General features: G+C 34.1%; 3 protein-coding genes and 1 pseudogene across 5 annotated transcripts; 2 read left to right on the top strand and 2 right to left on the bottom strand.

Moving 5' to 3' along the window:
• The first annotated feature begins 2,922 nt into the window (after positions 1–2,922).
• On the top strand, positions 2,923–5,565 carry LOC140982256 (transcription factor bHLH74). 3 transcript variants are annotated; one of them, XM_073448708.1, is made up of 9 exons: positions 2,923–3,570; positions 3,751–3,935; positions 4,043–4,273; positions 4,360–4,425; positions 4,508–4,576; positions 4,745–4,816; positions 4,917–5,057; positions 5,138–5,207; positions 5,287–5,565. In XM_073448708.1, exons 1-9 carry the CDS (start codon positions 3,468–3,470, stop codon positions 5,295–5,297), a joined length of 948 nt encoding a protein of 315 aa, XP_073304809.1. In that variant the 5' UTR covers positions 2,923–3,467; the 3' UTR covers positions 5,298–5,565. The 3 variants fall into 3 exon arrangements, with proteins under 3 accessions (XP_073304809.1, XP_073304808.1, XP_073304810.1); XM_073448709.1 differs by having other exon boundaries at positions 2,930–3,495; XM_073448707.1 differs by having other exon boundaries at positions 2,927–3,935.
• Positions 5,566–7,430: 1,865 nt separating this feature from the next.
• On the bottom strand, positions 7,431–10,922 carry LOC140982825 (probable xyloglucan glycosyltransferase 12). Its single transcript, XM_073449562.1, has 5 exons — positions 9,554–10,922; positions 9,140–9,448; positions 8,599–8,889; positions 8,324–8,437; positions 7,431–8,190 (listed from the first exon to the last, which is right to left on the bottom strand). The coding sequence occupies exons 1-5, from the start codon at positions 10,307–10,309 to the stop codon at positions 7,567–7,569; spliced, it is 2,094 nt and encodes a 697-aa protein (XP_073305663.1). The 5' UTR covers positions 10,310–10,922; the 3' UTR covers positions 7,431–7,566.
• A 2,920-nt stretch (positions 10,923–13,842) lies between these two features.
• LOC140983077 (uncharacterized) lies at positions 13,843–15,922 on the bottom strand. The gene is made up of 3 exons (XM_073449978.1): positions 15,331–15,922; positions 15,158–15,244; positions 13,843–14,172 (listed from the first exon to the last, which is right to left on the bottom strand). The coding sequence occupies exons 1-3, from the start codon at positions 15,799–15,801 to the stop codon at positions 14,026–14,028; spliced, it is 705 nt and encodes a 234-aa protein (XP_073306079.1). The 5' UTR covers positions 15,802–15,922; the 3' UTR covers positions 13,843–14,025.
• A 384-nt stretch (positions 15,923–16,306) lies between these two features.
• Positions 16,307–21,875, top strand: LOC140982181 (probable pectin methylesterase CGR2; annotated as a pseudogene).
• The last annotated feature ends 2,548 nt before the right edge of the window (positions 21,876–24,423 follow it).

Consider the following 24,423-nt stretch of genomic DNA (forward strand, 5'->3'; position numbering starts at 1 on the left):
TATACAAGGGTGAAAGTAAAGAGATATTTTGTTCTGTTAACTAAATATTGAAAAGAGATGATCATATTCATTTACATTAGTTAATCTTTATTATATTACAAAAATCATGTTAATTTTTGGGTCAAAAAATTTAGAATTTGAGTTGGATGCTGTGATAGTGAATAAGGTTCAATGGGCGAATTTTTTTTTAATTTGTTAAGTGGCACCCTTAAGGCATATTTGGGTCAAAAGGATTACACTTCAGCTGGAAATTTCAATAGAAAAGCAAAAGTGTAGTTGTTCAATCATGTATGGAAATCACAAACATGTGATTCGAAATTCTTCAAACTTTATTATTAGTCAACATTCATGATTACCATTGCCAATTTATATGTTGCTTACAGTTGGATTTGTTGAAAAATAAAATTTCATTTTACGTAACGATAAATGGACATTCAATCCAACCCGATTATTTTATATGACGAAACAAACTAACATAAGGAACTTCATTTATTTTGACAGCTCTATCAGATGTTAGATTATATGACCTCTAGAAAGAACAAAAATATAAAAAGCATATGTGTGAAGTGGACCTCCTCCGATGAGTTCCATTTAAAGAGTTTTCATAGATTATGCAAATTTAGTAGGAAGAGCATAGTATGCCGAATGCGGGGGTCACATGTCCTAGTGATATTATTGACATCAACTAAACAATAAAATGTAATGCCCCACGAAAATGAAATGAGAGATTAAATTTTCAAATAATAAGGTGAAAAATGTCCCCTCACAGGGGGACTTGTTTCCTAACATGAAACTATCCCACATTAATTTACAAAAATTGATGGTCCCTATTTTTTAATTCAGTCCCAGCCCAACAGATGCAATCAGCTTGGCCCATCACACGATAAGTCTATATCTCAGATAAACCAACACAAACAACAAATTTCTACTTGTCCTTTTACATCATTCAAAGTTTACTACAACTTGTGTCTCACGAGGTAATAATAATAATTTTGTAAAAATATAATAATAATAATAATTTGTGTTTTTTTTTTTGAAAAAATTAATAATAACTTTATTTGTATTGTTTTGGAAAAAAATATTTAGTCGACCCATCAATGATGGTCCATCTTTTTTTTTTTTTTTTTTTTTTTTTTTTTTTTTTTTTTTTTTTTTTTTTTTTTTTTTTTTTTTTTTTTTTTTTCAAATAGGTGTGTGGCCTATCGTAATTAGTGAGCATTCATTTGCAGAACCACCGCAGAGGACAGTTTAAATTCCGTTTTTCCCTCTCATAATATTTAATAAAATAATACTTTGGATTTATTTATAAATTTATTATATTTCACCAATGAAGCCTTGCACAAATAATACTATTCATCAGTCATCTACAGATCATGGCCTAAAATGGGAAATGGTAGCTTCAGTTTCAAGATTAGAACTTAGTGCTATGTATGTTGCTTGCTTTTTAAGATGAGTTTAATCTGGTCCGAGTTCGATCGGATTCGTCTAAACAATGACCCCACCCCCTCCCCTTGTTCTATTTTACATCCATAAGAAATTTTGTGTACTGATTACTATTAATTTTTTCGATCGAGTATTTTCTTACACCAAACTTTTTTAGTTTTTCCTTTTTCATGAAAGTAAGACTGAGTTACGATGAAAATGTGCTTTACAGGCCAAATACAGTCAAAATTTTCCATTTTTCATAAATAAAATGGGAGATTTGTTTTTATATAAACTAATAAAATTGAATAATATATGCATGCAGTCACATACTTCCTCCTAATTAAGCATTTGGACATATCATCTACGATGAAAAATGTTCAGAGGATTGAGTCCAAATTCTCTCGTAGGCCCATATTACAGCCCAGTAGGTTGTTAAATTGGCAATGGATCAAATGAAAATAATACAATGCAACTCCAATATAGAATTTCGACGAGACAGGCCTAACAGGAGAATTAAACTTGTCGTTTATTACATATATATTTGGATACAAGAAAACGAATTGAAAATAAAATCAATCAAGTTAGGTAGATTTTTTTTCGGGCAGTTACGAAACTAACCTTGGTCAATTTTTTTTTTTTATAAAAAAGTATACTTATTTTTCCAAATTTCCCGATTATTTCAAGGATGTGATCCATCTACCCAAAGGCAGGTCAATCCATCAAATTGTTCAATATGTACAACAAGAAGAAGGTGGACCTCAAGTTCACGATGAAGGTTATCTAAAGAATTGTTAGGTTGGTTGGCACTAAGAGAACTGAGTGTGTAACAGCAAGGACAAGTCTGTAAGAATAGTTGGCAAATTTGTCAGAGAAAAAAAAAAGTAAAAGATGTCAGTAAGCTTGTTATTCAAGTGAAGAACCTTATTTTATGATGATGATGTTAAATAATATATTAGATAAAAGAGAACAATTTTACATTTTAGGGAGGAGAGGAAAAAGGGTTGGATTCTAAAATAATTTAATCTGCTAGAGTAGTTGGCACACTGGTTAGCTTTTCTTTTAAATCATCACACATCTGTTTACTTGGGTCCTAAAGACAAGCACTTATTTTAACTATCTATAAATTTGTATACTTTGATACATATGCATATGCTGCCCTGTTTCTGCAATAATTTGTCAGGCCGGTGAAAATTTCTGTTTATTGTTTTTTGGTGGAATTTAAGCAAATACTAATGCCCGAATGCCTAGCTGTATACCTCTGAAACTCTGTTCATATTCTGTTTGTTTATATTTCGAGCGGAATTTGATCCCTTTTTATCGATTTTAGCCACCCACAATGAGAATATCACAAAAGGGTCCCTGCAATTTTGTCTTTCTTCGATTCTTAGCCTACTTATAGGGTTGTTGAGTTCCTAGTCAAAGTTTCTGGTCAAGCAGCAGCTTCAGCATAGTCCCATTTTTTTTAATAATAACCAGCTCAATTCATATTTGGTGAATAGATTTAGTATTGGTTAGATTAAATTTTGAGTTAAGCGTTCAGTATATTTGTAATGCGATATATTTTATTTTATGTAATCAAAATCAGGGAATCTGTTATCATAGTCTGATGAGCTGTTGCTCAGCCAATAGGCCCAATACCTTTAATTTTTCCATTTTCTATTTTAAGCTATGAAAGGTCCATACTTTCTGGTCTTGGGAGAACTATTTTTCCACATTAGAGTAGGATTAATGCTAGGTTTCAACAAAAAAATGACTTGGATAGCTGTGTAGATATCGTGCCTATTTCTAAGATATATATATATATATATATAAACCTTTTCTCTGTGACTTCAGAGTTCAGGTTGCTGAAATCAGGGGTCTCTTTTGTTTGCTTTAACTTACCTCTCAGTACTTTAAAGCTGACGTTTTTATTTGTTCCTTGCTAAGTCCCGCAAGATTTTTCCAGCTGTCATTGGTCAAAATCAACCCACTTTAACTTTAGTTCATTTCCTTCCCAAAAAAGAAGATTTAGGGTTCCAAGTTCTTGGGTTTGTTTCTTGATCATGAGTTCTGAGGAAAATATGGATAGGGGTATGTTAATGGCTTCAAGTGAAGTAGACCCTTTTTATGGATCTCACTGGGATTCAATTATATCATTAAATCAAGGTGGGAATCTTGGAAATTCTTCATATTTTGCTCAAAATGAGTTTAACGATCCACATTACTCAGCTGTGCTAGAAAATCAGATTATGGCAAGAGCATCCCATCTGGTTCATTTCCCATCTGATTCTAATCTGGTTGATTTAGTGCCAAAGGCTCCCAGCTTTCGAAGTGAATGCTTTTCAGAAATGGACAATTCATTTGGCAACATTCGCTCAAGTTTTGCTCAAAACAATGGAATTATCACTCAGAGGGCTTCAAGAAATGGTGCAATTTCTCTGGATCACTGCCAAGATTCGGAACATAGGGTATTAAGAGATTCCTTCGATGGGAAGAAGAAAAGAAAAGTATCGTTTGGAGCTTCATTTAAGGTAATTAATCCAAATGTTTTTTCTTTAAATGTCTAATGTACCATGTAAGGAGTTTACTTGACATCATCTTGGCTATTTTCATTTGATTTGTGTCATTTTTACTGCAGAAAGCTGAAGAACAATATTGTAAGGATCCCTCTGAGGATAATGAATCACCTGAAGAACATGACGAAATGAATCAAAAAGTCGATCAAAATTGCTCCACAAATTTACGGGGCAAGCAAGGTGTCGATCAAGCAAAGAATAATGCTGTTGGTGCTGAACCTTCTAAAGAAAATTACCTTCATATGAGAGCTAAAAGGGGTCAGGCCACGAGTAGTCACAGTCTTGCAGAAAGGGTAATTTTTCAATTAACAAGTAGAATTATAAGAAAAGTTTATATTAAAATTTTGAAATGAAATCTGCAAGATAATATGGTTTACAGGTTAGAAGGGAGAGGATTAGTGAGAGGATGAAATTGCTGCAAGAACTGGTTCCGGGATGCAACAAGGTAGCCGGCTTGTTTGGTTTAACTTTTGGTTAAATCTATTTTGCTCAATTTTATATTGAAATTTGTTAGTTTGATATTCAAGATTACTGGGAAAGCAGTGATGCTTGATGAGATTATCAACTATGTCCAATCACTCCAGCATCAGGTTGAGGTATGTCTGATAGCTGTACGAATCATTAATTAGAATTGATTTCTTTTTTTTTTTTCTTGGGAAAATATAGAAGCTTTTTGTTCCTTCTCCCCAAAATAGATAGTTTGATCTGTTTTGTCATGTTATATTTTAGTATATCATGAAGACGAGTAAACATTGTGGTTGCAGTTTTTGTCGATGAAGCTAGCAACTGTAAATCCAGAACTGAATCTGGATGTAGACCAGATCTTATCAAAAAATGTGAGATATAACATACAATATCAACTCAGATTTGGTAGTATTTTTGTAATTTAGTAAACATATGGTTTTGTAACCATTTGTGTTCATTCACTCGTATTAGATGCTTAACTCGCAAGGTGGCATTGCAAAAACACATGGAATCAACCCCGGGTTGAGTCCATCTCATGCTTTTCGAGGATTTTCACACGGAAACTTCAACGGACTCCCGGGCACCATTCAGCATTTCTACCCCTTACCACACGTAACACAAAGATCCCTCCTCAGCTTATTTTGTATCGAAATGTCTTCAAAGGACTGATAAGATGTTTGCATCTCATGCAGACTCTATTTGACAATGAACTCCGAAGTATCCTTCAAACCGGATCCAGTTCCAATCCACCAGGGCAAAAAGGTACTCCCCTTGAACATATCTGTTTTAGTAATCTTTTTTTAACTTCATCGTCTCCTTAACATGCTATCCTCCTTTTCAGAGGATCTGTAGAATTTGTCAAAAGCTGGGAATTGATCGTTTCGCCTCAAACAAAATGTAGCCTGTATTGGAGATTGATTTTTTTTTTCCCTTCTCTCTAAGAAAATGCTGAGATATGGTTAAACTTATCTTGCTATTGTGGTGTGTCATAGGTTATGAGTCCTAACTCTCTGTTCTTCGAATTTTAGCAGAAGAAAATGACTGTTTAGATTCACCAAACCTTATTGTAAATGCGGATTGGATTTGGGAATAGTGAAAGATGATTGATTTTGTTGCTGTATTCAGTTTTTTTTTTTACCATGATCCTATATCTGTTGTTTTGTTTCAAATTGTATTATCTCCATGTTCTCTTTTATTTTACACAGCTCAATACCAGAGAATATAACATGTCCGTTTATTGAAATTTGCGTATGAAATACGAAATTGGGGCGGAATTGGAAAATTTTTTGGTGTTGAACAAAATCTAGTATAGTGTGTGTGTGTGTATATATATATATATATATATATATATATATATATATATAGATAATAAGTATCACTGTTTTCTGAATATATAATATAGTATAGATATAATAAATAAATGAATCTCTGTTTTTGCGAATATATATCATTAGAAATATATAGAAAGCATTATAAATTTTAATATCATTATCAAGTTATCCACTCGGGGTTGGATTACCTACCTGTCTGTCCTGGGATACAAAAACACGACCACCTACTGTGAATTTGGTCAAACCCTTTCCCTTACGGATTGGTATTGAACATATACATTTTTATACGGGCCTCCAACCTGTTGGGCCGTCACTAAATTTAATTCTACAACTTTTCTTTCTTTCTTTTTATTTTAAAATACAATTTAACGTGTAGCCTCAGGTCCAATGCAAAGTTATTTTTGGGTTAACTTAAGCATAACCCCACGTTAAAAGGATTATTAAAAAAAAAAGAATATTTTTTTATTAAAGCTGAACCCATTAGCATAATGGTGAAATATTTTTTTTAAAAATTGTATAAATGTCCTTCACATGTTTTTAAAAGACAAATAATATTACAAAATTAATTTAAACATTCCTCCATGCTCCTTTTATTCAATTTTACATCACACAAATTTTCAATTTTTTACCCAAATAAAAATATAAGCATCACCTCAAATCTCCGTATTTATTCGTTAATTTTTTCATTTGTTACTATTATAGTTTTAAGTTGTACATTGGGTTGTATGACACAAAATCATTTCTTTTTATTTACTTCAAATATTTCATTTCAAAATCTGTTATTATTTTTTTAATATTATTATCAATTTCTTTATTGAAATTTATTACTATGAGGTCGGGCACCAACATTTGGTGAATTATGCAAATGATCATGGGGAGGCGTTCCAAAAAAAAAAAAATAATAATTTATTAAAATTTCAAAAGTCTTTGCTTTTGTAATTATTGTCAATTATGCCATTTACAATCAATAATCTAATGCCAAAGCATAGAAAATACAATTGTGTTTTCATTCATAATGTTGGCCCCATTTGGTTAGGTTGCCTATGGGTGACATGTGTGCGCATGTTGTTTGTTCCGGACAAATTAAAATTAAAATTATCTCCCATGTCCAAAAAAAAAAAAAATTTAAAAAATTAAATCGTGTGACCATAGCACAAATGGAGCAACCCCACCACTAAACTTAGTAGTAATTTTATATTTTTAAGCAAAAAAAAATTTTATATGGAATATTTATTTATTTATGTTTACAAATTGAATTTCTAATTGAAAATAAGTGAGTAAATATACAAAATACGTACATGTCGAAAAGAGAGAGGCGAGACTCGCGTGCATTGTTGAATTAAGAATTTAATGATCATACCCACAAAGAAGATGAGGACAGCTAGGCTCAATGAATGTTCGTTCACTCACTCTTGTCTTGAATCATAAATTTTGAAAAATATATAATTATTTTATGAATATTTTGTTATCAAAATCATCAACAAAATAGGAGCTACACTAATAAAATGAGTAGTAAAACATTGAAATCAGTAAAGAACATTATTAGGTGGATACACGTTCATTGATTTTAAACCAATTCATCGTTCAAAAAGAATATACCAAAAAAGAATCCCATAAAATAAATGAAATTACAAGGAAAAAAAAAAAGAAGAGCAAGGGAAAAGTAATATTTTATTTAGTAAGACCATTTTCCCTTTGTAGCCATCTTGAACTTGCCACGCATCATCTTGGATCTGCTCGCGCTTTTTTATTTACAAAAAAAAAAAAAATTTAAAATTGAAAGACTCCATTTACACCTGCTCGCCTACCAAGTCTAGCCCGACAAGCAAGAACGACACGCCTTGGAATAGCAAGAAGTAAAAATGGATCCCTTGAGCAGACATTAAGCTTCTTACTGAAGCTGTCAACAAAAGAAAAGCCAAGGCCAACTCCTTGGTATATATCCTGTTGTGCTTCTTTTTCCTAATATCCCTCTCTTCTTGCTGCTTCATTTCCACCCTCATTTCATCTAGACTCGCCTCTGAGTTACCCCTTTGAGGGGTCGGCTGTCTGTCGACCAATGATACCAGATCCCCCTCGGATGAACGGCCTGATTTTTTAGTGACGACCCATTCGTATGCGGATCCAAGTTGGAAGAGGCCGGAGATCATGGCATTGAACTTGGTTACGGACATCGTGTTCTCGAATAACAAGTAGGGGACGATGAAGGGGAAAGATTTGGGTGCCGGAAGTATATTAAGAAATGACATTGCTGCGGGAATGTAACAAACGACCCATGATGGAAGGGTCGCCTCGGGGATGAACATGGTCATTGGAAGAATGATGCAGAATAGGGTGAACGAGTAAAATGGGAGTACGAGTTTTCTTAGCAAGAAGAAGAGAAAGATAATGTTGGCCTTCTTCCAAATGCTAATCTGCACATACCAAATTTGGAAACACAACGAATTAGCATCAATAGTACACGTCATATGTTTTGGTCTTTAAGAAAAACCAGGTCTTTAAGAAAAATCATAAAGAAGAAAGCCCCTCTTAAGATTCTGCACAAACCTTTGAACGGATTATGGTCGGAAAACAGAGACGGAACAATTGCATCGGCCCTGAATGCCATCTGTGCTGCTGCTTCCGATATGCTTCATAAGATTCGGGCAACTCACACTGGCACTGAAAATTTCGATAAATCAACATTAATTATTAACCTGGTTCGCTAACAGCTTAAATACATTAAAATCAAGAATTTCATGACGGGATAGTTTCCTCAGAAAGAAAAATAAACTACAAGGATCAGAAAGCCAAAAAATCATCATTCTCGCATTGAGATATACCTCAACATCATTGAGGAAAATGAATTTCCAACCATGAAGGTGGGCTCGTACTGCAATGTCCATATCTTCAACAGTGGTTCTCTCCAACCAACCGCCCGATTCTTCCAACGCCTTTATCCTCCACACCCCAGCAGTACCATTAAACCCGAAAAAGTTGAGAAAAACTCCATTAACCTGCTGCTCCACTTCGAAATGAAATGCTAAATTAATGAGCTGCAACCTTGTTAATAGATTCTCATCCTTGTTCACAAAGGACCACCTGGCCTGTACCAATCCTAGTTCTTCATTATCCTACAATCCAAATAGTAACCACATGTTTATTTAGGCTCAGCTACAATTAACTCGACACTTTTATCTGTCAAATTTTTATGCATATATTATCCCAAACTGTAATCAGTACCGATCAGAATAAATGCCACATTCATGAAATTTGGATGATAAAACAGGTTCTGCCAAGTTGAACAAGGGAATTCTAGATCACACATTCAGTTAATACAACAATTCCCAAGCAATTATGCAAACTTGTAAGTAGTAAAAATACCTTAAAATGAGGTATTGTTCTTTTCAGAAAATCCGGGTAAGGCTGAAAATCAGCATCAAATATGGCGACGAATTCGTAATCTTTAACATAGCTACAACCCATGGCAGATTTAAGATTGCCAGCCTTATATCCATCCCTAATGACTCTATGCCTGTATATGATGTTGGCACCGTTCTGCTGCCATTTATGTACTTCTTCTTTGATCAACGACTGGGTCGTCGGATCATCCGAATCGTCCAAGATTTGAATAAGCATTCTCCATTTTGGCCAGTCCAAATTACACACGGCAGCAATAGATTGCTGATAAACCTATCACAATGCAAAACCCAACAATATCGAGTAACTAAACCAATCAAGAAATGAGGAATTCGACCAATAATTGATCCTTTTTTTGCTTTAAAATCAATGTGTCACCTCTTTTTCATTGCACATTGGTATCTGAACCAAGATCATGGGGAAATAGCCACCCCCACCACCAGACTCTAGATCAACAAGTTCTTTTTTGGCGACTGGTTTGAGATTCTTGAATTTGATCCAGAAGCAACCCAAACACAGAATTAGCCTATCCACGCTTTGGATAAGGAAGAGAATTACACATATATTGATCAAGAGCTGAAGCGGTGGAGCAAGATACTCGACTCTGATCAGAAGCCACGTCGAATAAAGCGAATCAAACACACCCTTTACGGTTGAAGGATTTGCTAGCGTGTAAAGATACTGCAATTGGAGATCTGGAGCTCCAAAATGCCACCCTTTGAAATAAGCAGATATTTCAAACCCGAGCAGGATTAAAGAAAAACAAAGGAAGACTTTAATGCAGGTAAAAAATCTTGACTTGACGGCAGGGTTTTCTGCCACCGACGTGTCGGTGGAGTCGGTCCTTCCATCGGCGAGGCGGCGGCGGACGATGGAGGCGAGGGAGAAAAATGCAGCGGCGATGGAAGTGAGACAGCCGGCGGCTTTGTGGGCTTTGAGGAGAAGAACCCAAGTGAGCTGCTTGGCGTTCCTGTTACGGCCGCCCTTTGGAACGGCGCCGGTCGGGTACATGAAGTCTTCTTCCGAGGGGGATTCTAGCTCCACCATTGACCAATTATTTGGGTTCTCCATCTTCACAACTACAGGGGTCCCCCTGTGAGTTTCCTTTGCCCACCAATACAAGGATGGGGTCATTATATAAAAACAAGTTCTTGAAAACCCAGAAGAGGAAATAAGCCAAAATGGCGAAAAAGAAATGACTCGGTGAGTCTTCTTTAAGCTAAATAGTGAAAATCCAGGCGGGGAATCGCTCAAGAAACACCTAAAGATACAATCTTGAATGACTTTCAAGGTATTTGAAGGGGCATTAACGAGGAAAATGCTGAAGAAACACCAAAAGTCAGAAACATAGGAGCCTTTCTTCAGGGGTTTCTGATTAATGCAAACACTGAATCACCAAGAGAAGTCCAGAAAAACAAGGGGAAGAGGTGCGGCTGTAGAGACAGTGAATGCTACAAAAACTTCATTCCGGATGACATTAAGATATAGAATAATGGAGGAGGTGAAGAGAAGCAACAATGGACGCGTGTTAAGGAGATAGAAATATTGAAATCACAGATATAATACAGCACAAGTATCGGAAATTCAATACTATATAGTATTGCTGTATACAATATTATATTCATACATATTCGGAGATATGAAGAAGAAGGAATGGGGAAGGCTAATGCTGGTATGAAAGCCAGGTACCAAAGCCCCTTATTTTCATTATTGCGATTCATTTACAGCTTGCAAGTGATAATAATAATTCGGCATTTTTTGAAAAATATGTAAGCATAAAACTGTGGCTAAATATTTTTGACCATATTGCTAAACAGATTAGCAAGTTGCCAGGTTGGTTCGTTTGTTGCTTTTCTACTCGTGAAAAGTTAAAGAGCGGTGGAATGGAACGAAGAAAAAGGGTAACAGCTCAACACGTATTTGATTTTGAATCTACTTTGGAAAATCAAAATCAGACAGAAATATAAAATCATAACCACCTTCATTTCAACGTCAGAATTAATCACAACTTTCAAAATAATAAAAAAAGGAAATTCCATATTTCATTTTCCCTTTTTAATTTTTGGAAAATATGGTGATTGAAAATAATAAAAAGGCCAATGGTATGGAAGGATTTTTAGCCAAAGAATTCAATAACGTATGGAAAAAATAACCGAAAAATGGACAAATACTAAAAAGACCAATCGACGTGGTGTGGAAATTGGAATGCAAAAAGGGTTGGAAACAAAACAAAGATGAGATCATTATTATTATTATTTACAAATTAAAATTTTAATTTAATATGTTGTTGCCTTTTGGATTGAATACAAATAAACTTCTATTACAATGTTATTAAGACGGCATGTATAATAATAAAATTAAAATTAGTAAATAGAAATCATCAATTAAGTTTAATTTAAGAGGTAAACGATCATTAATATGAGGTGATTGAAATTTCAAATTTCCTTCCTTTTCTACTGTAAAAATAAATGCGGCTTATAATCAATCAAAACCGTGTTTTAAGATTTGTGAAAATCATGCATGCGACTTGGCACTGTAATCGACTAAAAAGAAACTTGAAAAATAATTGAAAAACAAATCAATCATTCGATTTGTTCCGAATGATTTAGCGCCATGTAATGACATCATACTGTTGCATAAAATATAATCCAAGAGCACTTTTTTTTTTTTTAAAAATAAAATCCACATAACTAAATTAATTAAATATTTTGAACATTAAAATAAATTATACACATGCAAGTATATATTTTATATTACGCACAAATATTGTCCACTGGTATATATATCTTTCATGTGAATATAAACGAGAGAAAATTATAATCAATGGATTTATTGTGTGTTTTGTGTTTAAAAATAGATCTCCTTTATATGTATTAAAAATTTAAAATAAATAAGAGATGCTTATGTTTCTAAACAAAACACACAATACGCCCTTTGTAAAAATTGACCCGTACGTTGAACGGCAATTTGGATTTAGCTGATTCACAAATTCATGTGGTTTATGATTGATTGTTGACAGATACAGCTTCCTTTGCAACAAGTTATCTTAAAGAAAAAGCTTGTTTGCTTTTTAGCCATAGAAGGCATAATTTGCATCAAATGTTATTTTTTTTTTCCAGTAAATTTATGTGTGCCGATTGATTCGGTTAATGAAGTCCGTGCAATCAATAATATGATTAGGTAATCAGGAAGGCAGTAATAATAAAAAGTATATGTTTGATTACCACTTATTTATTTATTTATTCCGATATACACTTAGTTTAAGCAAAAAGAAAGATTCTAGACTTCAGGAAAACGAATTTCAATATGTATATAAACAGAAATAACCATCCATTTAATAATATGTTTCACCATATTCAAGAGCGATAAAGTTCAATACTATGTTTATAGATTTAAAATTTATAAATGAACTTCATAACTTAACCCGTCCATCCAAAAGCAATCTAAATATTCACATTAATTACCTGATAGATTTTTTTTTTTTAGTTGCCAAAAAGTTTGTTTTTAATTGTTCAAGATTATAATTTGTGAAAAGTTGACAACGAAGTAACATGGAAACAGACAAACACGAGTTTTGCGTAATTTAAGGTGATGTCTTGAACTCTGGCAGCGACGGATTGGCCCTCCTTCACTAATTTGGTAAATTCACAAATTGTGAGAACGTGCGAGAGAAGCCAAACGAAGAAGCTCAATTGATTGTCAATGTTGTGCTTTATGTCTCTAATGATGACATAGTAGTCAGTAAGCGTATGTAATTTATAATTATAATAATAATAATAATAATACACACACACACCCCGAACAAGGCTCGATTTCGTTAGTTATATACTGTAATAAAAATGTCAAATCTTAACTAAAAAAAAATATTATTCTTTTGTGAGAGGATACAACCAGTGTATAATAATTTTATGCACAAGAAGTATCGTTTGGCTTTTGCTTATTATGAGGAAGGACTTGGTTTTCAAATTCACGCTGCTTAAATTTTAGTAGTCCTGAGAGGTCTTTTAGTGGGACTGTCAACTTTGTGTGGTGGTGGTATATGTATTAATTAAATCTTTCGTCATAAAGTGGAAAAAAACATTAGGCCTAGTGGATGTTTTAAAATATGGTCACATGTACTTTTTGTTGTCCATTGATTCGATAAACCGTCGGCTCCCAATTCACTCGTGACTAATTTAATTTTGTCCAAACAAAACATTCGAATCTAATATTGAGAATGCTTCGGACTTTCGTTTTTGTTTGTTTTATATACGTTAATCAGTTTGTCAATACCTGGAGTTTGGCTAGTGTGTTTGAAGAAAACGAGGAAATCCGTCCCAAGACCAGAGACTTGCAAAGACTGAAATTTAACCATACTCGAATACAATCTCAAACACGTAAGAATTTAAGAAGCCGAATCCGACCAACTCTCGATGACAACAGGGATAATGAATCAATCATACGCAGAACCCAATGCTGCATTTGCGATATATCAATCAAGACAATTTGCACCAAATCACCTCTCAAAGGCTACGCTAAGCTGTTCTGTCATATGTACAAAGGATTGACAATCAAATATTTACCTAAAACCGCAGTTTTGAAGACAGACAAATGCCAAAATTTAGTGAAATTTCCAAAATTGAGTCTACAACATCATTAAAATCTGGATGCACCACCCTTTCAATGTTTGAAGTAAATACACTTACGATTACTGATAGTTATAGGTTGAAAATGCAAGTATATTAGAAAACTCCCCATGACCAATACATACAACATAAAACAAAACATGTATGCCTGGTCCCGTTCCACAAAGATACACCTACAGCCTACAGGCAACACTGTTTGTATTTGGTTAAAATACAAGTTAGTCACTATTTTCTCTTTCTTTTGGATTTCTTGTCCAGCTTAACCTCATCTGTTTTTGATGACGAGGTAGTTGATTTGGAACCCATAGCAGCAGCCCATAAAGCCCTTTCAACATCTGATGGAGTGAATGGTTCCTTTAGTGTCGACAATTCCTGGGATCATTTAAGCAAAGCGGTGCATTAATACTTAACAATTTAGTTCTTGATACACTGAAAGAATTACACATGGAGCATATGCAGCTATATGCATTAGAACATGTAAAATTCACGGTTGACCCACATGTGCATTCTAGGGTGAGCGTTTGTTCCAATGTAACATAGACAACCTAATACTGAGAAGCAAGCTCACATCAGCACAACATAGAGACAGCGAAATACTATTTCAAGTGCATAGCCACATCACATTAAATAATGGAACTGATTTCCTGGATATGCTTGTGAGGATAATAAATCATGAGCTACTCACTACTAAAGCGGAGAAAATGTCAAGACTACAGGATTCCGACTCGTCAACAATTTTCAAAACATGATGTATCATTGCCATACAACATCAGAATATGAATTTTAAAGCAGAATGTAACAGATTACAAGAGGTATAGCTAAAATAACATATGTACCATTGGACCTCTTATTTCCAACAATTAGATAAATTATCTGAATTCCAAAACCCACTCAGAGGTTTGTAAGGCAACTTTCTCACTCTAAGGCTCGTGCTGAATTTCAAGTCTTATTACCAGGTTCAGTTTTTAAGCAACTTTTTCTTATAGGCTCGTGGGAAATATGAGGAAATTTAGCAATAAAAGGTTGGAGAACTCCAAGGGTGAAAATGATTATTGATGAAATGTAATTGAATGTGTTACGAAAATAGCCATTACTAAGCTGGAGACGTTACTCCACTATGATACTATAGAGTGAAGTGTTCGTATCAACACTATGGATCCAAGCAAATGAAGAAAGAAGTAGAGGAACCAAAAATATAAGTGCAATGAATTCATAACCCCAAAGATGTAGAAGAACCACTGGGCATGAAATATTATCGAGTCAGAGGTCATTGAAACTTCCTACTCCAGTGTTTTAAGCGAGAGAGTAATCAGGCATCAAGCTGATAAGTTGCATAAGCACAAACGGGATTACTAACCTCCGCTTTGGCTTGAATCTTCTCGACGAACTGCAAATACCGCTTCAACGAATAATCCTTTGCATCTCCGACAGCTGCCTCCATTGCCTAGCTTCCCCCACATCAATTAAAAAAAGCACATAAGTAAAATTCAAAAAAAATATTTCAATAATTGAACTTCGAATTTTACACACCTCATCGGACATGAAAGGCGCAACATCCGGCGAGTAGGCAGCGAGAACAGCGGAGGCAGTGGCGGGACCGACTCCCTTCAACACAGTTAACTCAGAGACAGCCTTGGCAACGTCAGGCAATGAATCGAACGCCTTCCCGGACGCGGCTCGAACGACGTCGTCGCTTAGAGAGGAGACAAAGGCTAACAAGCGTGGCCTCCACTTTCCACGGGCGAGTTTCCATTGCATGAGCTTGGAGAGCTCGTCGGCAGTGATATAGGGATTAGGGTTCCTGTGGTGGAGAAGATTTGGGAGGTCATTGCGGTAGAAATGATCGAGGGAAATGAGATTGGGCTTTGGGTGAGATTTGATCAGGGTTTCGTATGAAGAGAGGACTTCACTCCATCGGCCAGCGTTCGACGATTTGAACAACTCCATTGCTGCAAAGTATGTTCTTACCAGAATTGTCTGTTTATTCAATTTTTTTTTCATAAAATGAAGATTATTTTTTTAAAACTAAAGATTAAATAAACTCAAAATTATCAATACATGTTTGACAACTTGCATTTCTCGAAGTACAGAATTCTTCATGAAATTTTGGAAATATTTTATGTATGGAACATTTTCTTGATTATATGAAGAAATTGGATTTGTATGTGGTGGTTGTGGGAGAATTTTGGGGGAAATGATTCAAACCAATAATAATTCACACACAAATAACCTTAAAAAAACAATCTTTTTTATCAATGCATGTAAAAACAGGTTCTTTGAAATGAATTTCGATTCTTATTCTGTGTATTTTCAAACCTTGGTTTTCTATTTTACTTGTTTCTGGGTGTCTCTTTTACTATTATTAATTAATTATTATTTGCAAACTTAGGTTGACAAGTTCAGCAAATCTTAATTCGCTTCTGTTTATCTATTAAATAATAATAATAATAATAATGTCGTAAGAGATGTCAACGAAAAAAAACAAGGAAACAAATCACTGATATCTCGAAGAGCTGATCGATGCGACGTTTTGCATTCACCTGTTCATTTTTTCTTTGAATCAAGGTGGTTTTTTTTTTCCCTTCATTTGCTTGGAAATATTTTATTCTTTAACTTACTCCAACAGAAAGATTAACAATACAAGTCTCTGAATACTAACCTTATAATGTGGTTGTAGGAAGGGCGTCAGGTGCGCGTGATTGAAAGAGATTTAATCGAGCCGGACCGAATAGTCGGAGAACTGCTGCAACCAGTTGGGGATACCTTAAATTGATTGAGTTGGGATTGGAAGGTAAATTCTGCATTTCTTGTGCTACAAAATTTATATGAATACATATACTGTGAGTAGTTTTCATAGTTCTGTAACTGTTGAAAATATGTTGTGGTCTTTATAGACTGTGGAGAACATTGATGCTCAGAGAGTTTTTGGTTATGCTCTGCTCAAGGATGGAAAAACTACATGGCTTTCTTATCCTTCGAAAAATTTCACTCTGATGTATCAAGAAGGAGCTTCCACAACAGATGCGTGAAAAAGCTGCATCTCTTCCTAAGTATGGTGTCTCCTCCCTGTTTTTTCTGATGATTTTTCGGTCATTCTCTGTTTTGTAAGGCCTATGCCATGTGTTATTTTGATAATTCCTTTGCCCCACCAATGGACGGGAGTGATGGGGAATGAGACAGGAAAAAATGCTTTATTCAAATAAGTTTTAGCTGTTTGTATCGAATTTATGATTATATATCATTAATAATTTCATGGTACAACTGGATTATTTTTCTTTTTGTTGTTGGTCAATTCTTATTATTCGCAACTTGGATTTTTTAGATGGATTATCGAAGGTTAGATAATTTAGAGTTAGATTAATTTAGTTCAGTCTTGTAGGATTCTTGTCCTAGGTGAGCCATATTATAGAATCTTTGTCATACATGAGGGAGTGAGGGATGTATCAAGGCTTACTCGGGAGTGCTTGTAAAGCATGTTATCACAGATAACGATTGAATGTCACAAATTATTCGTTTTCAAATATATGTATCAGCTGATAGAGAATTTTCATCATATTTTTCACATTTTGCCTTTCGGCTCTAAGTTTATATGCTATTCTTGTTACTATACTTGGATCACATTGAATCCAACCATTTTTTGTTCATGATTGTGTTATGTTCACGAGCAAGAGATCTAGTTATGGGGTGATTTGTAGAGAAATTTCCTCTTGCAATGGTGTTAATGTGTTTATGGGATTTTCGCCCACTTCTCGCTATTTAGATGATTATTGGTTCATGCTCGTTGAATAAAGAACCTCACGATCTCTGAACTATTTGAGAGAAGCAAAATTCAGATTGTTTTATTTCATTCTCAATACTCCCAATGAATAAACAATCGTCTTGATGACCAAGAAACCTAAAGGATAAAAATTCCTAACTAAATCAAAAGATAAAACTCCCTAATAATTGAGATAAACTCTTATTTTAAACAAAACAAACGAGAGGGAAAATCTGGAAATCCTATCATTTCCAACGACTATCTAATCTGCAGCTTTGAACTTCCCATGTGTATGCCTTCAATAAACAAAATCCTTTGGCGCTGGTGAACTTGGGCTGGTGCTTGTTGCATCCTGTGGACTGGGGCTCATCTCTGGAGACTGTGGGGTTGTGATGGTCGTGACAGATTGGAGGCTCATGATAGGATTTTATACTTAATTTATTTGTTGAAATTCCATGTTTGATTGATGGCTGATGGTTTGCCTGATAGATACTGGAGCGAATAAAATTTTCAGTCGAGTGGAAGGTAATGATAATGGTTTGCTAGCCATACAAATCCTCTGGTTTTCCAGTACAGGTGTCCTGCACTCTCCCTTTTGCAGCTTACAATTAAAAAGTTAATTGTCTACCAATTCAAACACACCGCTCGATATGAAGTCCAATAAACAGTCAATATATTTACCTTCCACTGAAACCATGCACTCTTTTAAATTGGTTTCAACATTTGGTAAGATGTTTAATATTTGACAATTAATTGATTTTCTCCCAACTCGTTTCAGGACCATCATTATCGATCGCCATACTTACTGTCGAATAAAAGATATTGTTTATCATACACTGATATTGCTATGAGATACAAAAGTATATCTACCGATCATGTGTTATTTTTGTCTCAGTTCATTCATAAATCACCTGAGTGTTACGGGTGGGTGTGCTGGCATAGACTTGAAGGTTATTTGACTGTGTTCTTTATGCAGGTGATTTTTCATGTACTGTGGAAGTTCAATGTGCGATTCCAACTCTAAAAATGGCGCATGCACATGGTTTTGCATGTTGGTCCGGACACTTGTTCTGTGGTTTCCAGATTGTTAAAAGAGAAGGTGTGGAACCATACGATATAGAAGATACTGATCGTAAATGTAAGAGTTTGGTGCAAAGAGGCATTGTTCAAGTAGCTGATATCAAATTCTCTCTGTCCTACAGAGCAAAATCATTTTCTCATGTAATTGTCTAAGATGTATTAGATTACTTTTCTCCAAAAAATCTCAACAGGATTCTTCTTGAATTAGCAAGGGTATCAGCAGATGGTGTTATCATTTTCACAGGTACGGGAAATGATGCCACTTGTGTACAAGATCTTGTGGATTTCTAAATTAGCGCATGGCTGGGTTATGCTTCTTGCCCTTAATAACCATGTGTTATACTCGTTTCTGTGAGAGAAAGTCCTTCAGTATTCTCCTCTGTGTTGGAATTATACGCAATCTGCCTCCGACATAGAACTGATGAATTAATTCAAGCACTGCTCCTTGTGGCTTTCTTTTGCTCATAAGTGAATGAACTGGTGAGAATAAGAACTGAGGGTTTTGTATGGTTAAAACTGGGATTAGATGTGGCCACAAATTTAATCAGGCACAACATGAATTTTACGTGTATTGTTTACCACAAAGTATCCCTTGTCAAAAAGACAGAATCTAAAGGGAAAAAGAAATTCCTAGTTTATGATGCTTCTGTCATTTGCAGATCTTATTAGGCCCACAAAACTCAACCACTGAATGTAGAGAGGCAGGTCCACTAAAAGATGAATAAAAAAAACAACAACGGCCCTATGCATCTTCAAAGACTTCTATTCCGAAATTTGGATCCTGTCATTATGAATACTAGGCAGAAACAACAAGGAAGACGTTACTAAGAATAGAAGAGAATAAGTTGTGGAGATGGCTGATGGCATCACATGTTGCTAAGAATTCTCACCAAGGTGCGCAATTCAATTGCACAAGAAGGATCCTCCAGATACCTGTCTTGTGCCAAAGCAACATCTATTGGTCATGGTGCTAAGTTGCTAGTTTATGTCTAGGAGTTCTTTTGCTCCTTCATATTCCTCAACTTGATTAATATTTAAGCTATCCAAACATTGAAAAGCGACATTTCCAGCTGAAATCTGTACTGTCAGGCTACAAGTGTTCCCAAAATGCCTTTATCCTAGGTCTTGTTCTCAAATTATCTACATAGATTTTCTGCTTTGATGCTAGATGCTGTCTTTCTGTGGCTAAATAGCTGTTTTACATTATCTTTTCAAATTAAACGTTGTTTAATTACTTATCGTCTTATATAAATTTCTAGGGTATCCCCATCATGAAAAGGCCAAAGTTGATGATAAGGCCAAACATGGACGGTCGGTAAGTCATTTATCATGTTTACCTTCTTTTTTACTGCTGTTCCTTGACTAATTGGATGTTAATAAACCGTCGTTGGATGTTAATATTATTATGCAAAACAAAGATTATGATGAGGAAACAACACTTGCCTTTCATTTTAATTGGTATGTTTTTGGAGTACCTGCCATATTTCATTGCTATCGAATATCATTGGTGTGCTTTGAGCCACCAAACTTAATTTCCTACTTTCAAATATAACGAGTGCAATGGTGAATAAGGTCGAATCCACATGAAATAAAAGATTTATTTCTTTTGATAATAAAAATAAGTAAAATGGGAGATTTTGTTATCTGAATTTAATAAAATACTAAACTAAATTTATCCAAAGAAAAGAAACTAATAAATTTAAATGATAATTAATCAACTAGAATAAAATGAAAATTTTAATATGAGAAAAATATGATTAAGGGGGTTCTACTATTTAATTATATCACTGTACATCGGCTAACAAATAATTTATGCAAGTTGTTCCAAACAATTAACCTTATAATTATGGGAATAACCGCTAAAATTCTTGTGTTTTTCTAATTAATTGACCGAACCCAGCATCTAATCAAAAACTTGTCAATAACCAACTGAGCACTGTAGCCTTACATATTAATTAACGATATCTTTTAAATTCGTGAAAACAGTTAATCCTGAGATCTAACAACCGAGATAGTTGCAATTGATAAATTCGGTTCTGTTGATTTGTTTATATTAAATATATTATAATAGCACAACACATCTAATCTATGCTATTCATGTATCAATAATTCATGACCATTACGGATCACTGAATTCATGGTTAGCAGTAGAAAATCCTATATCGAATTAAATTGTCAGATTAATCGATATACAATATTCATATAATTAAATCCCAAATTAACAAATATTTGGACTAACAAGAATATTAAATCTAAATACGAATACCTCACAGTGATATATTAAACAATAGGCGTACAGTCTCCATATCAATAAGAAACAAAGAAAAGATAAATACTGGAGTTCTTGCTTTCACGTGTAGCGGAGAGCTTCTTTTCCTTCTTTTTCCTCTACTGTGCGTGAGATTTGTGGGAGGATATTTTCTTGTGAAATCTCATTCTGTCGCCTCCTTATTCACGTGAATTGTAGGCAATCAAAAGAAAAATGGGTCCAAAAGCATAAAACCTAATAATCCAAAATAAAACCTAATCATTAAAAATTAAAATATACTAGGAAATATTCACTAAAAATATAGAGTTTTTTTATTGAAAAAAATTTATCTTGTATTTCTTCCTTGATATAAAAATTCTTTATCTCACTGGGCAGCCAAAAAATAGTCATAAGGCGTGATCACGCCTTGTCCAAAAACTACTTCTGAATTTTTCTGCTTCAAGTCTTCCACTTAGATAATATCGTCAACTTTAATTGTGATATAAAATCAACATTTTTAGCCCAGATTTATCGCAAGAGTAGAAAACTTCCTCATACAATAAAATCACATAAAAATGTGTCAATTAAGCACGTTGAAAGTGATAACAATGAGAGGTATGATAACAAAATTAATACAAACTATTACGAGCCTATCAATGATGTTGGCTTCTACATACCGTTCCAGTAACTTTCGCTGCGCTCTGCTTGGATTTTTGAGTTTCACATTAAAACACGAGTTGTGCCAATTTGGAATGATTTTTCTGATAGGCCAAGTTGCGGAACTCGATTTGGTGGATCAGATATTTTGTTAAAACGAGCTTAGAGGAAAATGAAGCTGTGATCGAGAAGTTCGAGCAAGCTGCTGTGAAGAGTTCTTATACTTCATGAAACTGCCAAATTTTCCAATACAAATTGTTACTTAAAAAATGCTCCCCCTATAATCCACCAAAACAAAATTCAAATGTTTCCCCGAAAAACCGAAATTTATAAGATACTAAAAAATCTCATAGAGAAAAGTAAAAAGAAAAGAAAAATGTGACTGTTATATGAATAGATAATGATTTGTATAGCTTCAAAAATGTTACAGTAGAATCCACAAATTAATCTGTAGACATGCATGCATCCTCAAAAATATTTGTCATGTTGTTGCATACGTTTATATTAAATTCCTAAATGGACATATGTTTTAATTCTTATATACCATGTCGAGTTAAGATGGAAAAGAACAAAAACCAATCATCAATTTAAGTTTTTAGTCGTATTATAATTGGATTCAAGGACAATGAAATATTATTTTCATAGACAAATTGAGAAAGTAGTTGAAGACCAGAAAACATTAAAAGTTTGTGATCATCCACGACTGTTCTTTAATTCGATAATGGATCGGCACGAGTACGACTAGCTAGCAATTGAAAATAATTATTGTTCCCTCGTTCGCAGATATATATCGATTCAATAATTGGTTCCATTTTCATTTTTCTCATTTATCAAATTCAAATAATAAATATATCAACAATATTTGTAACTGATGACAACATTTTTTGTCTTGGAACTTGCATATTTTATTTTAAATTATGGTATAAGTCAATTAACGATTTTACTCAACTTTCTTGCATGTTTTTTTTTTTTTTAAATTTCAGTCTTTATACTTTGACGTGCTGGCGTGAGCAATATCCGATGTCACATTAATATTTTTCGATGTCGTGTTAGCATTGTAGTGGAAAAAAGACTAAATTTTTTTTAAAAAAATATATAAATTAGCGTATTAAAATTGTAAATTGATGGGTATCAGGATTTAAAAAAAAAAAACATATAAGTTAGGAGGCAAAAAATGTTTTTCTTGCATATTTGTAGACAAGACTTGTTCCACTTCCATGCATTCATAAATAGTGGAGGGTTAGAGCTGTCTTGACTTGGAGCAACAATGGAGTTATGCCTAACATGCAAACCATGTTACATAACATTTAAGTCCTAAAAAAATATTGACAAATTATTTCTTCATCAATAATTTTAACAATTTTTATTTATTTTCTAAAATATATTTTCGTGATAACAAGAAAAATGTTTTAGCAATGTAATTTTAATTATTTTAAGAAATAAGAATAAGAGTCTTTTGGATCAGGCCGGCGCTTTTGATCTGCCATTCGGTGAGATTAATCCAGGCAATTGCTTCTTGTACCAAAGTCCCACACACACCACGTGATGTCCACATTTTAATAAATATACAATTAATAAACCATTGACTATTAATTAATATTGTTGATCAATATTATAATAATATTGCATGCTCTACAACATCTATTAATTAATTATTTTATTTCAGATTTTCTTCGAACTAACACGACATAATACTAATTAATGACAACACAATCTCCTAATTAATTTGTTTTTTAGCAGGAGAACCTCGTTTTTGGTGCATTATTTATTTATGGGTAAACTCCCTGATCAATACAATAATCTACAAACCATGTTGATTAAATAAAATGCATTGGACAAATCCCGTACAACAAGCTCAATTGAGAAGGAAGAGGATTCGCTCCTAATTCTTTTCTTGAATTGCGGGGTGAATATATTTCAACAATACAGATCCTATTGTATTTCCTCCGGAAGTGACAACACAAATAATTTATGCAGCAGAGTCTTGATTTTCAACTGCATGCCGTACAAAATAATATTACTGCACACCCAATAATGCGTGTAAAAATTTCAAAGTTTGCCAAAACTGTGGACACCGAGCAGCCACCTAGCTGCAGCTCTGCACCCAAAACAAGCTCAAGGATCGCAAGTTTTTCAACACAGAAACTGTGTTTAACAGTAATGCTAAAAGTCTAAAAATCAGCGTAAATTGATCGGTGCAGAATATATTATATATATTCATGAGAAGTTTGAAAATTTCATTTACCAAATATAAATGAGTATTTATTTAAGCGTGAACGTGCATGTGCTAATGCACCAGTTTCGGGAAAGAATGGTGCTGGCAACTCAGGGTAAGTAAATATTTATTTATATTGATCAGTTACGATATGTTGATGCATGCACATAGAGATTGACAGGGAGAGAATAATATTTTTCTATCATGTCATCAGTCGATTCACGATTTTAGTTCACAAACTTGCGTTTTTTTCTTTTGCGTTTTTAGTAGTTTATCATCGAAGCGATGACTTTAGCATTCAAGTGAAAAATGACGAAAATTGAAGAAACAAATGGAAGTTAGTGTTATAAGAATAGAACAAGACAAAAGATAAAAAAAAATATGCAACTTATTAGATATAACAATCAATTTTGTGTTCCCTTGTGCCAAAAAGCTGATAGATATTGCATGTACTTGTGTTCCCCATCATGCTTCCATATACACGCAATTACAAAACATAATGCATACTTTTACTGACTTGACTCGCTCTGTGCGTACCGTTTAATTTGAATTTTGAGTGATCGGATGCTGCTGAGCTAGGTTTGCCATACATACTGTTTTCAAACCAAGAGTCCTAGCTAGGTAGCTATATATATGCAGGTTTTGGTAGAACTTGATCGATATATG

This window comes from Primulina huaijiensis, chromosome 8 (assembly GCF_012295235.1).
Source record: "Primulina huaijiensis isolate GDHJ02 chromosome 8, ASM1229523v2, whole genome shotgun sequence".
Classification (NCBI taxonomy): domain Eukaryota; kingdom Viridiplantae; phylum Streptophyta; class Magnoliopsida; order Lamiales; family Gesneriaceae; genus Primulina; species Primulina huaijiensis.